General features: G+C 41.3%; 1 protein-coding gene across 4 annotated transcripts in view; it reads left to right on the top strand.

Moving 5' to 3' along the window:
* Nucleotides 1–16,966, top strand: part of LOC140544271 (sodium bicarbonate cotransporter 3-like) — a 64,362-nt gene extending 47,396 nt beyond the window's left edge. For 2 of the 4 annotated variants that reach the window (XM_072667732.1, XM_072667724.1), the window contains exons 13-26: nt 365–539; nt 888–1,021; nt 2,862–3,107; nt 3,619–3,724; nt 4,935–5,096; nt 5,260–5,373; nt 6,722–6,883; nt 7,430–7,681; nt 8,478–8,546; nt 8,663–8,836; nt 9,780–9,914; nt 10,098–10,201; nt 11,877–11,969; nt 14,181–16,966. In XM_072667732.1, coding sequence (XP_072523833.1) covers nt 365–539; nt 888–1,021; nt 2,862–3,107; nt 3,619–3,724; nt 4,935–5,096; nt 5,260–5,373; nt 6,722–6,883; nt 7,430–7,681; nt 8,478–8,546; nt 8,663–8,836; nt 9,780–9,914; nt 10,098–10,201; nt 11,877–11,969; nt 14,181–14,265 — 2,011 coding nt within the window. In that variant the 3' untranslated portion in view covers nt 14,266–16,966. The remainder of the gene's footprint in view (nt 1–364; nt 540–887; nt 1,022–2,861; nt 3,108–3,618; nt 3,725–4,934; nt 5,097–5,259; nt 5,374–6,721; nt 6,884–7,429; nt 7,682–8,477; nt 8,547–8,662; nt 8,837–9,779; nt 9,915–10,097; nt 10,202–11,876; nt 11,970–14,180) is intronic. The other 2 variants (XM_072667750.1, XM_072667742.1) reach the window with 2 other exon arrangements.
* The last annotated feature ends 561 nt before the right edge of the window (nt 16,967–17,527 follow it).

Genomic DNA, 17,527 nt, shown 5'->3' with positions numbered 1-17,527 from the left:
CGCTACACAATTCCTAACACTACACTGTCCCACCTTACAAGTAACCTTGTACGTCGCTCTGGATGAGAGCGTCAGCTAAATGCCATAAATGTAATGTAAATGTTCATATTAAAATTAGATGGATGATCTGACTTTTTTCACATTGCTGTATGTTTGACCTTGAGGCAGATCTCTGACCGATAGTGGCACACCGCCGTGTACATGTCACCTTGGTGATAGCATTAGTGATCCTTAGGGGCAGTGGTGTTGCCAACTGTCACTATCTACTGTAGTGTTTTTAACATACTCACATACTCACTATAATACTGGCAATGCCTCTCTCTCTCTCTCTCTCTCTCTCTCTCTCTCTCTCTCTGTACTGTAGGGTTTTTGGAGGCTTGGTGAATGATATAAGACGCAAATCTCCCTTCTACTGGAGTGATGTTGTGGATGGGCTCAGTCTGCAGTGTGTGGCCTCTGTACTGTTCCTGTACTGCGCCTGCATGTCTCCAGTCATCACCTTCGGAGGACTGCTGGGAGAAGCCACTAAGAGCAACATTGTGAGTGTTATACACACACATTCACAGACAGACAGTAATTTATGGTAGAGTGAGTGTGTATGTGAGAGAGCTTGTATACACAGCATTGTGTGTGTGCGTGTGTGGACAGTCTGAGAAGTGAGTTATGAGAACTGACGACCTGTGCAGCAGCCTGGAAAAACAAAGCCTATTCACCCTGTGTATCCTGCTGTAAGTGCATGTGTCAGTCAGTGTGTGTGTGTGTGTGTGTGTGTATGAGGGACTGAGAGAAGCGGACCGTCTCCTTGATCATCCTTCAGAATCATTGATTTTTCCCTCCTCTCTGTCTGCCTCTCCCTCTCTCTCTCTCTCTCTCTTTGTCACCCCCAGAGCGCTATAGAGTCGTTATTTGGAGCCTCTCTGACTGGTGTGGCGTTTTCTCTCTTTGCTGGACAGCCTCTGACCATCCTGGGCAGCACAGGGCCTGTGCTTGTCTTTGAGAAAATCCTTTTCAAATTCTGCGAGTGAGTTGGAATTGCTCATGTTAGGCTGTTCCTGTTCCCTTTACAGTGGTGCCATCTAGTGCTGTTTTCAAGAATGAGCAAGGCCTGCACATTCATATTTAATATCAGAATTGCTATTCGGCCAATTTAAAAATTAGGAACATTCTGAATATTCGTTATATTATTAACTGTATAGTAATTAATTTCATAAATTAATAATAATTAATGAGAAGGAACACATAAACTCATGAATTTATTCAGTTCCTGAATCCAGAGTTTCTTGTTTCACCTTTAGAATAGATTTCTAGCTTCCTGATAATTATTTAAATCTTGTAACATTTCACAGCACTGACATATTAGAATTAAAGTAACTGGACTAACCACAGTTATAAATGTCATACGTCTGCCATCTTGAGGGTGTTTTTGATTTGACTAGATGTTGTAGAGGACTTTTCTTTACCAAAGAAAGAATCATCTACTGTTCATCTACTACGTTAGCTGTGATTATTGTCCAATTACTTTTGAACCTGTAATAAAAACAGGGTTAATATCAAAATGTCTGAAATTCCCAAATGATTAAAGCAATTTCTTTTTGGCTAAACCTTTTTTTGTCGCTAAGTCTACACTTTGATCTTACCTTGATTGCTTTATTTTAAATCCACTGAGATTTTATAAAGAGGTAGAATTCCAAAACTCTCACTCTCCAAATAATAATTGATTTTATTTATCTGTCACCATATTTTTGTTTATTACTTTTGTATACTTCTAATATAATATCTAATATGGTGTTCATATTAGATATTTATGCAATAATGCACTGGAGGTTCAAGAGAAAATGCCTCTGGTGTTCTGTGGTCTCAGAAATCAACACACCATTGCCAATATCTCGCATTATAACATGAACCTTGTGTGTGATTGCTTTTACACCACAGTTTCATTATTGCAGTTTATATTCGATTTTAAGATTTGAAACATTCTGCGGGGTGTTAGTTGCACCATGGTCCAGGAGGAACATTGTTTCGTTTCACTGTGTACTCTGTATGTAGCTGAAATGACAATAAAACCCACTTGACTTGACTTGAAATAGTTCAGCCCTGTGAGTCAGTTCAGCCTTGCTGCTAAAACATCATCAGACTGTGCCCTTCAGTCATATCAGTCGAGGAACAGCTCATAATTTCTCAGTCATTACAGGTTACATAATTTTCATGACCACACACACTGCTATACACGCTGCCAGAGCTGGTAAATATTAAGATCATGCTTCCTCTGATCGGCTGATCTAATTCCATGTCTCAAACCACATAATGTAGGGTACCTACCTACATACCTACCTACCTACCTACCTACCTAGCAACACCTCTGATGAGAATACTCTGTTTAAAGACACAGTGTCTGTGTTTAGTGTATTTATGTGCAGTTTGGGATGCCGTACGAATAACAGAGTGATCTCCAGCATGTAGCTTTTGTTTGATTGCTACAATAATGAATGGCGTCAAAAATGCTGTATGATTTACTGTGACAGTCTTTTACTCTACATATATCAACTTATATGTTTAATTATAACATTGCTGCATTGTTATGGCTGGTGTTTTTGTCTTGTAAGCGCCTGCATCGTCGCTAGTTGACTTGTGTATGTAGCGGAATAATACTTGAAGAGCAATTGTTCAATATTGGCACTCTTAGAACGTCTGTCAGCCAATCACATTGTGGGTTTGGATCTACCTGTGGTATACTGCCTGCTAAACCTTTACAGAACATTGCACAATGATATACAGATATATAAATAACTGTTACATAAGTAACTGCCCAAACCTCTACAGCGGCATTACTGGCCTGTCGACTTGTGTTTGTGTTGTATTAGGGATTATGGGATGACGTACCTGTCCCTGCGCTGCAGTATCGGCCTGTGGACGGCCTTCCTCTGCATAGTGCTGGTGGCCACAGATGCCAGCGCACTGGTGTGTTACATCACTCGCTTCACTGAGGAGGCCTTCGCCGCTCTAATCTGCATTATCTTCATCTATGAGGCTCTGGAGAAACTACTGCACCTGGGCGAGCATTACCCTGTCAACACACACAACAACCTGGATAACCTCACACTGTACAAGTAAGCACACACACACTCAAACAAACAGTTACTGGCATAGTCTGGGCACACCTGTCATCTTACCGGGAATAACCTAGTCCTATCCCCAAGGACGTGTCTTTAATCAAAGGGGGCAAGTAGTCAATGAATGGATTAATGGAGGAGGCAGTTAGGGATATGTTTTGCGGTGGGCTTTGCAGTCATCAGATCTCAAGCCATTTGAACACTGGACAATGGGTTAGACGGTGCTCTCCACCATCATCAAAACTCATGGAGGAATGATGTTCTCTGTTAGATGATGTTCCATTCAAGCTGTTCTGGTGACTCTTGGTGGCTCATGTTTTCCTTAATTTGCCACTCAATGGTTCCTCTCACTCAAACGTCTCTATTAAAACCATGGTTCTTTTTATGGCACCCAAAGAACCATTTGAAACACCTTTAATTTAAAGAGTGCACAAATATACCATATAATACCTTAATCTGAGTGGAGTGTAATGTGTGCCATATGTTTGTCTCTCGCCGGCCCCTGTAGCTGTCAGTGTTCAGCTCCAGATGAAGTGTCTAATGAGACGCTGTGGCTGTGGAACAGCACAGGACACAGTGCAGATTCAATACCATGGAATCATCTCAACGTGTCGGTCAGTAGACACACGTACACACACACACAGCTTTTTGCTTATGCTTATGCAGAGTAGGCTAATCACCTTATTCCACTTTTGTGTTAAAATGCCCTGTCATTTCGTGTCAAACGGTTCATGGCCATGTCGTATTCAGAGTGAATGCAGTCTGAAGTGAGCTACTGCTGTGGACTATGATCATAAAGTGGCTCACTATGCTACAGGCTATTTAATGTTATTCAGAGCTGTTTAGAGTAGAGCTGTCTAGCTTTCCAACGCAACACAGAAAGATCTGGAGTGTTGTGGGGCACCATATCCAAAGAAGAAGAGGACCTGTGTCTGTGGTTGAAGTGCTAAATGTAAAACATCCACCCAAACGTCCATACGTCAGCTCTTACCATTTTGTGGAGGGGAAAGTCTGTTATGAAGCTCCAGTGGAACAGATGTGACAGGTGGTAGTGAGGCTGTCAGGAAAGACGATGAGAGCTAACCTAAGAGCCTCACAAGCACCTGACACGTACGCTTCACAAGAGCTTCATAATTGAGCCATTTCTCTGGGTAAGGATGTTCTGGTGGTGGTGTCCCCTCCATAAAATGATAAGAGCTGACGTATGAACGTTTGGGTGGATGTTTTACATTTAGCGCCTCATTTAAGCAAAGGTGTCAAAAGTATTCACATTCGTTACTCAGGTAGAAGTGTAGATACTAGGTTTTAAAAATACTTCTGTAGAAGTTGAAGTATCAACTTCCCAATGTCACAAAAACATTTTTCTAAAAGCCATAATGACGTCATGTTCTATTACAATGTTCATGTTGAAAAATGTTGGGATGCACTAGGCTGCCTGTTCCGGCTGCGTATATAGCCATTGAAAATGAAAGCATTTTAGTAATTATATTAATATTAAAAGTTTTAAATAACCTTTATATTTATTTTAAACCTTTAAATTTATTCTCATCTACCCACAATCAACTTCACACTTTCCGGATGGCGCGATTTATGTGGATAGTTTTTTTTTTTAATGACGAGCCAGAATAAAAACAAACCGAAATGAAATAAGAGTAACGAGGCTATTTTTAAAATGTACAGAGTAGAAAGTACAGATAATTGTGTGAAAAAGTAAGGAGAAGTAAAAAGTCGGCTTTCTACTTAAGTATGGTAACAAAGTATTTGTATTTAGTTACTGTAGACTTAGTAAATGTAGTTTGTGTGTGTGGATGTGTTTGTATGTAGATGTGTAAGCTGCTCCACGGTGAGTTTGTTGGCTCTGCGTGTGGACATCATGGGCCCTTCATCCCAGATGTGCTCTTCTGGTCCATCATCCTCTTCTTCACCACCTTCTTCCTCTCCTCCTTCCTCAAGCAGTTCAAGACAGAGAGATACTTCCCCACCAGGGTGATCACAGCTTATCTCTGCTCAAACAAAGCACTTTATTTTATGCTTTATTTTAATTATACACACACAGACTGACACACAGACTGTGTGTGTTTTTGAGTGTGCTGAGATGCAAATGTTGCTTTGTGTGTGTATTTATTTGTCTGTATTTGTGTGTGTGTAGGTGCGCTCCACCATCAGTGATTTTGCAGTGTTTTTGACCATAATGGTGATGGTGTTGGTGGATTTTTTGGTGGGGATTCCATCCCCCAAACTCAACGTACCTGACCGCTTTGAGGTAGTACATACGCAGTTCTTTAGAATAATACTTTGTAATGTAAATAGTTTATTTAGCAAGTACACAGCCCTGGGTTTTGGCTTTCTCAAGTCTTACAGGAAAACCTGTGTTTATAAGGTCTGGTTCACATGGCAATCTGTATTTCCATAATTAGCCTATTTCTGGAGGTGATGATCTGCTCTCTAGTATCAACAACACCATATTCTCCTGAAAGTGGCGTCACAGTCAAGACTGTTACGTAGCAGTTTTGAGGTTTTGAAAATAGCCCGTTTTACAGCTCTGTTTTGGTTATGATGGATTATGTTTTGAATGCGGACACAGCAGTGGTTGAGGTTCACGATTTGTCATTACTACGTAATGAATCATTCTAAAAAAAGAAAAAACAGGTAGACATTCTAGTGCACCATTACATGTGTACATCATTTTCACACAAATAAAATGATGGTGCGCAAAGGAAGACCAGCCAGAAGGGAGTTACAGTAGTGAAGTCTTGAAGTGACGAGAGACTGAATGAGCACCTGGGTGACTCTCTAGAGAAGAAGGGTCGAATTCTCTGGATGCTGTATAGGAGAAATCTGCATGACCGAGTTACGTTTGCAACATGACTTAAGGACAATAACTGATCATCCATCACTACACCAAGGCTTCGAGCTTCTGTAGATGGAGTGACCAGTGAGTCCTCAAAGGAGATGTCACAATCATGGTGAAGTCCAGCAGTTCCTGTTATGTACCGCAGCTCTGTTTTGCTGGGGTTGAGTTTATGGTGGTGCGCTGCATTCTAAGAAGAGACATCTGCGAGACATACTGAGACACGGATAGAAACCTTTGTGTGTCACATGGTGGGAAAGAAAGGATGTGTTGAGTGTCATCAACGTAGGAGTGGAAAGAGAATCCATGGGAGGGTATTGCTTTACCAAGAGAGCTAGTGTAGAGTGAGAAAAGAAGAGGACCAAGAACCGAGCCTTGTGGAACGCCAGTGGATACATCACATGCACAGCCTCCAGAAGAGGATCCAGCACTATTTGCTGGGTACCTGAGTAACCAAAGGGCTGCTAATGGGCCTGAAACAAACAGAATGGCTACTGCGAGCGCTACTCCAGCAAACTCAGCTTGCATCTGCTCATTCACCCACTGTCAAACCAAAGAAACTGACAAAATGTAAACTTGCAATATAAAATATGTAATCAGCTATCCTATAAAACTTCCACTTATTTCCTGTGCATGAACAGTACATGGCTTTCTGCCAAATTTGTACACAAGACATGGGCAGAATACATCTGATTTGCAGCTAAAACTGGCACAGAAAGCATTATACACCAAACCCCTCTGTGTGTGTTTGTGTGCGTAGCCCACTTCTAAGCACCGTGGCTGGTTGATCTCTCCACTGGACAGTAATCCCTGGTGGACTCTGCTTTTATCTGTCATTCCTGCTCTTCTCTGCACCATCCTCATCTTTATGGACCAGCAGATCACTGCAGTCATCATCAACCGCAAAGAGCACAAGCTCAAGGTAGACTTGAACTGATCATTAATTATATACTAACATTTCAGCACCAGAACCACCAATGAGCTACCTTCAGGCAAAACCTTAAAGTCATAGTTTGTCCCTAGTTAGTATTCTTGTCCATTGGTTGCTTTTGTAGTTTTGCTAACGTAGCTGGTAGCCACCAGTCGGCACTATGCAAACTATGCAGGTGTCCTCCTATACTTGACCAAAACCAAGTTGAGTTGTTGAAATTGAAATCTCTAATAGAGTTGCTTATGTGATATCTGACAATGTATGGAATATAGTTATCTAAAAACAAAAGCATGGTCAGAAGTATGGACATAATTAAGGATTTAGGCTTCAGGATGGTGGCTGCTACTGTTTTTTACCCGTAATTACGTCTACGACTAGTATGGCACCAGTACATGTGAGGTCCTGTGAATTATGTAATTATGCAGTTTACACAATTCTGTTTGGATGCTGTAAGCTGTAAACTTTTTGGCCGTTTTGGCCAAATCCATTGTGTGTGTTGTGTTACTGTGTTTGTCTCACATATTTCTCTCCCTGCAGAAAGGCTGTGGGTATCATCTGGATCTGCTGGTTGTGGCGGTGATGCTGGGTGTGTGTTCAGTGATGGGGTTGCCTTGGTTTGTGGCAGCAACTGTGTTGTCCATCTCCCATGTGAACAGCCTGAAGCTGGAGTCCAGCTGTTCAGCCCCAGGGGAACAGCCCAAGTTCCTAGGCATTAGAGAACAGCGCCTCACTGGAGTCCTGATCTTCACTCTGATGGGATGCTCCGTCTTCATGACCTCAGTGCTAAAGGTCAGAGTTCTGGCGATGCTATGACTTTGAATGTAGTGCACTGGCAGGCACCTAGAAAACATGCACATGTAGGACCTGGTTAGCCCAACTGAGAACCAGAAAGCTTTGTCCATGGATTCCATGTTGGCCCCACATATGGATGCCCACCAGGGTCCCATCGGGGTCAGTAATGGGACCAGGAGGGGCCCCATCTGAGTTGTACCCTCCACATGGTGCCTAAATGAGACCCATGTGAGATAAGGTTGGGCTGTGATGATGAGGCCCATTTAAGAAGCCCAACAGGGTTGCAGTAAAAACACATTAACAAACCCACTCAGAGCCCATGCCCACCTGGAACCAACCTAGCTCACGTTCCACCCATGTGAGCAATTATATGGGTTATTCTAGTTACAGTTATTACCAGCAGTCATGCAGCACTTTGGCTATTGTTGCTCACTTGTTTAGCTAAAACAAGCAAAGAAATTAAATAACAAAATTCTTTAGCCCTTTATGATTGGTCAGTTTCTGACCACAGAGTTGGTCTAGATTGGATATTTGCACCATACTCAACTTAGCATACTCACAAACTGACCAGTGATGGGCAGACAGGTGGGGAACTGATAAGCATAATTGTACCCCTTTACAGTGAACCTGTATGGTAGCTAAAGCTCAAAAAGTGCCTAGCAAATGGAAATACAAAGCATGTAGTGGGGGAGTCTGGGTTTTTAATGATTCTGCATGTTGTGAATGTACATAATGTATATGTATATATAAATCATATCTTGTGTATTTAAAAAGCCTAATGTTTTGCTTCTAGTTTATTCCCATGCCGGTGCTGTACGGAGTCTTTCTCTATATGGGCGTTTCTTCTCTGAAAGGCATACAGGTATGACTGTTGTAGCACATCTGCTGTTCGATTCATTGGTTTTGTCATTGGTCCATAATTCGTTGCTCTTCTCTCTCTCACTCTGTCCCACTTCCCGTATATCCTTGTCTCCTCAGTTCTTTGACAGGATTAAACTGTTTGGCATGCCGGCGAAACACCAGCCGGATCTGATCTACCTGCGTTATGTGCCCTTGTGGAAAGTCCATGTCTTCACGCTGGTGCAGCTCACATGCCTTGTGCTGCTGTGGGTCATCAAAGCTTCCTCTGCCCGTGTCGTCTTCCCTATGATGGTATAGGCGAGCTTTTTACACTCTTGCTAATTCATTATTATCTGTGTGTTAAACTACATATATCAGCAATAAGAGAGTTTTTACAGTTAAATCTCCAGATCACATGCAGGGTCAGGTGCAGGTAAACATTAATACAGTAAAAACAGCCAAGACTTTATCACGCTGAAAAAGGAAGTTGAGAGCTAGTCTGAAGAACAAAGCTTGGTTCCAGATTACTTGTGGACTCCACCTACCAGCACAGCATAGTTGTGTTCAATTCTATCACCAGCTCACCTGATTTACCATCATTAAGCACTGATTTACCAAACCAGTTGTTGGATGATGACTATAAATAATATTAGACTCCCATGAGGAGCAATGAACACACATATATATATATATATATATATATATATATATATATATATATATATATATAGCCAAATTAGAATACCATGACCACCTCAGTGTGTAATTAACTCAACCCTTTATATAGTAGCATTTTGCACTGCAGTGACACTGACATGATGGTGGGGAGTGTGTTAGCAGTGCTGCTACAGTTTTTAAACAGTGCATCCATTCACTGTCCACTCTATTAGACACTCCTACCTAGTTGGTCCACCATGTAGATATAAAGTCAGACTGATGGCTGGATTTTTTTAGTTGGTGGACTATTCTCAGTACAGCAGTGATAGGGGTGTCCAACAGAATGGACAGTGAGTGGACATACCTGTATCATATCTATATCTTTAATTCCAGACTAGACTCCTTTCACCCTGTTCTTTAATGGTCAGGACCTGACAGATGGACCACAGTCTGCAAGTATAGAACTAGTGCTCCTATATGGTCAGTGGAGCTGATATAATGGGCAGAGTTCATGCCAAACCATAATGTTTTGATGTGACTGTGTAGAAACAAAATCATTAGCCTAGCCCTAATCCTCAAGCTTTCCTCAATATCTCAGGTGCTGGCACTGGTGTTTGTCCGGAAGCTTCTGGATTTCTTCTTCACTAAGAGAGAGTTAAGCTGGCTGGATGACCTGATGCCTGAAAGCAAGAAGAAGAAAGAGGATGACAAAAAGAAGAAGAAAGCTAAGCAGGTAAGGGAAAGCAGAGCACAACCTAATGCAGAGAAAAATGTGACATAGACTGTTATATGGATGCAAACCATACTGTGGGTGTAGAATCTAAACATACAAGTGCATCATGCAGGTATTTCCTCTTATACCTTTTCCTCTTATAAAAATGAATTAGTCAGTTTGATCTGGTTCTCCTCTGAAAAGGAGGCTGAGGAGTGTCTGGAGGAGGAAGAAGAGGCAAGACTGTCCTATGCAGGAGGAGGAGGAGGGAATATGCTAAAGATTCCTCTGCAGTCTCATACTGGCAGGTAAGTGAACATGTAAACCAGCCTGTAATATGACACCTACTGTATGTAGGAGAATCACTGACTACTGTAATGCAGCTGAATTAGTATGAGCGTTCAGCATCAGTTTACACACTACACTTTATGAAGACACTGAAGACACTTGGCCTAAAGTTGGCACAAATAGCCCCAGGTTTTTAATGGTGTGTTTATACTTGTCAGCTTTGGTTAGACTAAAATGAACCCTGGTGCAATTGCTATTAGCATGGTTCGTTAGAGTAAGTGTGAATGCTGCCTTCTGAGCTCTGGAGCTCACCAAAGAAGCAGGTGGGTCTTGGCCTGTTTCTAAATGAACTCTGGTGCAGTTCGTTTGAAATATAAACACAATACCAACCAGTTGTGCACAGACACAGGGTCAACCCTGCCCACTCCCTCCACCAAGGCCATGCCGTCCACATCTACCTACGTCATAATGGGGGAGTCTCTGTGCAGAACAGCCCACATTTCTGTGCTTTAACATCTTCTGTCTGACACTTTAGTTTAGCTGGGCTGTGTCCCAAACCACACACTACCACACCATAACACAGTGGTTCACAACTAGCCACCATTAGAACTGCATTCATTGATAACATCAAATTTCACAGCTTTAACGTACGTCGTCCCGTGACCAAATTAGCATGTGTACATTATCAAAATCATGGTTTAATGCTGATATCAAGATGACCTGATTTAACCAGCCAGGTTTATTGACTTAGTGGTGTGATCTTTAAGTTTTTTCCCTACTAGGTATTGTTTAGATCACACAGGACCCGTAACCACCCCCCCACCTTGTGCAGCCCTCTACCTGCAGCCTTCTATAATACATGCATTATGCATCACCTTTTCCCCTTTTGGTTTAATTATGAATACATCAATATAAACATAAAGCAAACCAGGACTGAATTCTAACACAGTATCATATTGTTTCTTGGTCCAGACCAAAGGAACCGAACTACAAGTAGAAACACACCCAAAAACACTGGTTTAAAAGTCATACCGAGCCTTGGTTAATGGTGTTGGTTGTAGAGAGAGAAAGAGAAGGAGGCAGAGAGAGAGAGAGAGAGAGAGAGAGAGAGAGAGAGGAGAGAGAGAGAGAGAGAGAGAGAGAGAGAGAGAGAGAGAGAGAGAGAGAGAGAGAGAGAGAGAGAGAGAGAGAGAGAGAGAGAGAGAGAGAGAGAGAGAGACAGAAAGACAGAGCACTTTCTATATGCAGTACTTCCGCACTCTGTCTTTGCTTCTGCGGCTGCACTACATGCACCTGTTTATCAGGTGTGCTACATGCTACGTTTGTGCAGGTCATACATGCCAGCAGCCTTCTCCTTCAGCGTGGATGAAGAGGAGTCAGAGTTTGGTGTAAGGCAGAACTGAGTGTTGATTTTAACCACAGCTGCCTGGTTTAAACTCACACCGCTGCTGCCAGCCTCACAAAGCCAGCGCTACTTTAACCAAAGCAAAATCAGGGCAAACATGTTTGGCTTTTTAAATGATCCATCCAGCTTTAATGAGCATATCGTGTGTTAGGCATTTCATTCATGCCATTCTGGAATATAATGAGTGTTTTGTGTCTCTTTTTTGTATCACTGCATCTGTTGTTTTTGTTTTATTATTATTGTGTGTGTGTGTGTGTGTGTGTGTGTGTGTGTGTGTGTGCTGCATGCAGTTCTGATCAGTCGGTTGTTAATATAACTGATGAGATGAACAAGAGTTCTGCATGGAAAGCTGTTGCATCAAACACCATGAAGAAGAGTGAGAGGTAGTTTGCCTTCCTAATAAATACTGTGTTCCCTGTTTGACTACAGTCCTATGAAGAAATGAGACATTCTGTATTTCTTAAGCATATTTAAACATATGGACATTTGAACAGTGTTAAGAGATGGAAGTCATGTAACTAAATAAATGAAAGAAAATATCTCTTAAAATTATTTGTAAAATGTACAATTGTTCAAATAATTAAAAATACAAATAATGTAAAATAGAAATTACATTATACATATTTCATGTGTTTAGTTAGAAACAATTGTCCATATTTATGTTTAAATATGTTCAAAAACACAATGGTTTCATAGGGTGTCCTAACTTTTCTACATGTTTATATGATTTGACTTGACTTGATTCTCACAGTACACAATATTTGTCACAAGATTTTGCAGAGCAAATATACTAGTATATCTTATGTTCAGATTATGGTCTCTGTAATGAGACATGCAGTTGTTCAGTGTGATTTAAAAACAATAATAATTATCTACAGTATGCTCAGACAAATTATGAAACATTATTATGATAATGGCAGAATATTGTCATATTGTCCATCATTCAACCCTTCTTTTGTCCGACCAGAATAACATTAGCACCACTGTTAGGTGAGGTGAAAAACATTGATTATTGACAGTGTCATCTGTCAAGGGGTGGATATATTAGGCAGCAAGTGAACAGTCTGTTCTTGAAAGATGTTTTAAAAGCAGAAAAATGATCAAGCATAAGAATCTGAAACAAGAGTGACAGGAGCCAAATTGTCATGCCAATCTCCAAAACATCAGACAGGTCTTGTGGGTTTTTACTGCTATGCAGTTGTCAGTCCCTTCCAAAAGTGTCCCAAGAAAGAACAACTGGTGAACAAGGCTCACTGATGCGATCCATGGAGACCCAACCTCCCAAATTACAAGACTTGCAGGAATGGATCTGCTTCTAATGTCTTGGTGCCAGATACCATAGGACGCCTTCAGAGGAGTCTCATGGAGTCCATGCCTCTAATGGTCAGATCTGTAGTGGCGGCACAAGGGAGGCTACTCAATATTAGGCAGGTGGTACTATTGTTATGGCTAATTGGTGTGTGTGTACACACTGCGTATATTTTTATTAGTCTGCAATAACTAATTTTTAACAAAGACCAGGAGGTATTTCCCCAAATTTCTTGGGGGATTTCTAAGTTTAGCCAGCTAACTAAGGCCAAAGTCTAGCCGGGACCAATAAGATTAGAGCACAGGGACATTCCTTATAGTTCCTGTCAACTTTGGACTTTCTTCATCTGGCTAACTGAGAAATCCAGCCATGTAAAATACCTCCTAGGATTATTTTGAGGGGAAACAGTCACAGAAATAAATAAGTTACAGAGTAACCTATAGAGTTATACAGCAGTCTATGGAACTTGTTTGTAGAGCATGTATAAAAGCCATCTAGATAATCACAACTGTTTTCTGCACACATTCTCCAGTTCAGTGTCTTTACAATTACAGTGGGACGCAAAGTTGGCACCCCTGGCTAAATGGCTACGTCTTTGGTGAAACTTGAAATAAAAAGCATCAAATAAAGTTAAACATTAAACATTATTCTAAAAGATGTATGTATTATGAAAATTATGAAAAAATATAAAATATCTTAATGCACACTTAGTTTACTTTTTATTCATCTTGAAAAAGAGAAAAATAAATGTTGACTGTGAAAAGGCTTGGACACTCTGCTGCTTGAACTCATCCTGCGTTCCATTTTTCTTGGAAGTTGGATGTTAGAGCTGGGATTGACGTCACCCAAGTTGACCGTGGTCCAGTTAAACATTCCTATAATATATACTGTTTAACATTTCCCCAAAAAACAGTTAGCTAAAGACTTCAGGGTGTAAAATGACTGGTTTCCTTTGCCGGTGTTTTATGGTAATTCTAATCAAATTACGTCCCACTATTTATGTCCCAGGTTAGCGATACCAGTTGATAACGCATTATATGGTATCTTGCACATTGAATTTTGAACTCGGGATTGGTGAGGCTCTCCTGACTTTCTGAAGATGAAAGTTAAAATGCCCCACTTTTTTGGAAATCAAACATCCCAGTTCAAATGGAACGCAGCATTTATTTGTAAAGACCTGTTAATATTAAGAATTGTCAGCTGATGATCTCTCTCTCTCTCTCTCTCTCTCTCTCTCTCTCTCTCTCTCTCTCTCTGTTTCTGTCTCTCTCTGTTTGTGGGGCAGTCAGGAGAAGGTGGCGTGTGTTAGGGTGAACATGGAAGGAGCCCAGAATGGGTGCGACAGCACGAATGTAGAGACCGCTCTCTAGTGGAGTTTATTCTACCCTTTTGGTGCAGTGGCAACCCCATCACTGATGCACTCCTGCTGGAGCAGAGCAGCCTGCACTGGGGCCTTGGCCTGGGCTGGACTCAGCAGCGCCCCCGCTGGCCTGGAGCTGAGAGTGACACGCAGATGAACACAAGTATCAACGCCAAACCAACGGGCCATAGGAAAGACCAGCAGACTTGTTCTATCTGATTATTTTGTTTGTTTAAAGTATTACTTTATTTCTGATCTTTATTTGCTGTTACAGCATCTTTTACCTTTCTAATTTAGAAGATTTCTGGGACTTCATTAGTGCAGTTGGCTGGGTGCAGTCACGCACCCCTAAGCAGCTGTACTGATTGCTTCAAATGAATGTGCTTTCACAGAAATTCATAGCTGTGTCTTCTGAATGATGCCATGTTTTACGTTCATACGTGCTGTCGTGTTGGACACCCTTTAAAATGTACAAGTTCTACTTCAGGTTCAATTATGTGTGCCTTGTACAAACGGCTGTTTTCATGTACAGCTATAGAGATTGAGGAGAACAAGCGAAAGAGATTGTTCCCCCAGAAGAGATGATCGTTCCCAAAGACTGTGATGTATCCGTAGTGTCCTGTCCCCTCACACCTCCACAGAAGAGTCCCCCATTCCTCTCTAGCAGTTCTGAAGTTGATCTCTGTATTTGATGCACACCTTTGGGGATTTCGCTGTGAAGTCCCTCACTGTATTCCCACACTGGTGTATGGAAGTGTTTCCCACACATTGCCGAGTCATTTTAAATGTTCTTTATTGAGTAATTGTCATTGGACAGATGTGGATGTACTGTTTTCAGTGTGTATAGTTTGGACTGTTGTGTTAACTGGCACCCACCAACTGTCTGGTCATAGTGCACAAAGTGTGTGTTTTATGTGTATCACTGTAACGTGTAACGGTTTTACTCACTATCACTGCTGTCTTGTGGAGGAGCGGTGTGGGACCCAGTGCCCAATCCAGGAGCCTTGAAGGAACTGAAGAAAAACACTTTGATGTAGTAGAATCTGAACACAAGTTCTAGACTCATGACTGAAGACTGAAATTGTAACTGATGTTTTAGGCGTCTAACTAAAGTTCTATAATCCTGACCGAAGCTCTAGGTCCCTGATTGAAGCTCTAGAATTACAGAGGATGTATAATCCTGACTGAAGCTCTAGGTCCCAGAGTGAAGCTCTAGAATTACAGAGGATGTATAATCCTGACTGAAGCTCTAGGTCCCAGAGTGAAGCTCTAGAATTACAGAGGATGTATAATCCTGACTGAAGCTCTAGGTCCCAGAGTGAAGCTCTAGAATTACAGAGGATGTATAATCCTGACTGAAGCTCTAGACTCATGACTGAGGTTCTGACTAGAATTAGAGCTGATGTTCTGGTATCCGGACTGAAGCTCTAGGATTAGAACTGAAGTTCTTAATTAGAGCTGGTGTTGTAGAATCCAGACTCCAGTTCTAGAACCCTGACTGATGCTCTAGGATGATAGTTGAGGTTCTACATTCTGGTGTGCTGACTGGAATTCTGAATTAGAGCTGGTGACTTTAGATGTAGAAATATAGCTGCTGTTCTGGGGTCCTGACTGAACTGTAATTGATGCTTTAAGCTTCAAAAACTTCCCAAAGGTTCTGGAATCCTGACTGACATTCTATAATCCTGACTGAAACTCTAGGTCCCTGACTGAAGCACTAGAATTTTAGATGATGTATAATCCTGACTGAAGTTCTGACTAGAATTAGAGCTGATGATCTAGAATCCTGACTGAAGCTCTAGTGTTAGAGCTGACTGAAGTTCTATCATCCTGACTGGAGTTTTAGAACCCTGTCTGAAGCTCTAGTGTTAGAGCTGACTGAAGTTCTTAATAAGAGCTGGAGTTTTAGAATCCAGACTGAAGCTCAAGTGTTAGAGCTGACTGAAGTTCTTAATAAGAGCTGGAGTTTTAGAATTCAGACTGAAGCTCAAGTGTTAGAGCTGACAAGTTCTTAATAAGAGCTGGAGTTTTAGAATCCAGACAGAAGCTGGAGACTGAAGACTGAAGCTCTAGAATAAGAACTGAAGTTCTTAATTAGAGCTGGTGTTGTAGAATCCAGACTTAAGCTCTAGTGTTAGAGCTGACTGAAGTTCTATCATCATGGCTGGAGTTTTAGAACCCTGTCTGAAGCTTTAGTGTTAGAGCTGACTGAAGTTCTTAATAAGAGCTGGTGTTGTAGAATCCAGACTGGAGTTCTAGAACCCTGACTGATGCTCTAGGATTACAGTTGAGGTTCTACAATCCTGACTGGCATTCTAGAATCCTGACTGAAGCTCTATAACACCGACTGATGATGTAGAATCTTGACTGAAATTCTAGAATTATAGCTGCTGTTCTGGAATCCTCACCAATGTTCTGGAACCCTGACTGATGCTCTAGGATTACATCTGAGGTTCTAAAATCCTAAAATGACCTAGAATCTAGGTCAGAACTGGTGTTCCAGAGCAGATGAACTGAATCCTGAACTCAACCTTTAGAATTCTTAATCTTGTAAAAGTGGTGGAGTTTGGGTAGTCAGAGCCTCCTGTCCAGGCCTGACATTACTGCTGCAGGGAGAGGAGAAGAGACACACATGTACTGCTATATATTTGTGCAATAAACAGTAATGTTCTATTTTGTAAAAATTATTGACAAAAGCAATAAAACATGTATTCCATGCAACTGAGGAATGTTTATGTACTACTGGAGGAAATGAGGATACTGGTTTTTATGGTCAGACAATATGAAGAAGGTAAAGTACATCACCCCTCACCTCCTCCTGCCAACCTACACCCTGTCCCCCCCACACACACCCACACATACCCACACCCCACCATCTTAATTTCTGTAATTGTACACATTTCAAACATCTCAACAAAGGGACGTCACATCTTACACCACAATCTATTGATGCATTAAAGAGACCTTGAGCAAAAATCACAACAACTTAATAGAAATGTACTAGTTGAGATATTTAACACCCAATACCTCCTGTGTGGAAAAAGTGATTGCTCCATTCAATAGCTGGGCCCTCTATATGTATTATATGCATTTTATAAAATTAAACACTAATTAATTATTCAATTAATGTATTCTAATATGCATAGAAAGCGTTTATACAGTTTAGCTATATGGTCACATCTAAGCCAGATTAGACCTTCATTTTATTCTTGAAATCAGATGCAGATCTCAAAATTGAAGATCTAGAATTACAGCTGATGTTCTATAGTCCT

The sequence above is a fragment of the Salminus brasiliensis genome, chromosome 2 (genome assembly GCF_030463535.1).
Source record: "Salminus brasiliensis chromosome 2, fSalBra1.hap2, whole genome shotgun sequence".
NCBI lineage: Eukaryota > Metazoa > Chordata > Actinopteri > Characiformes > Bryconidae > Salminus > Salminus brasiliensis.
This window is presented reverse-complemented; position numbering and strand designations above follow the sequence as displayed.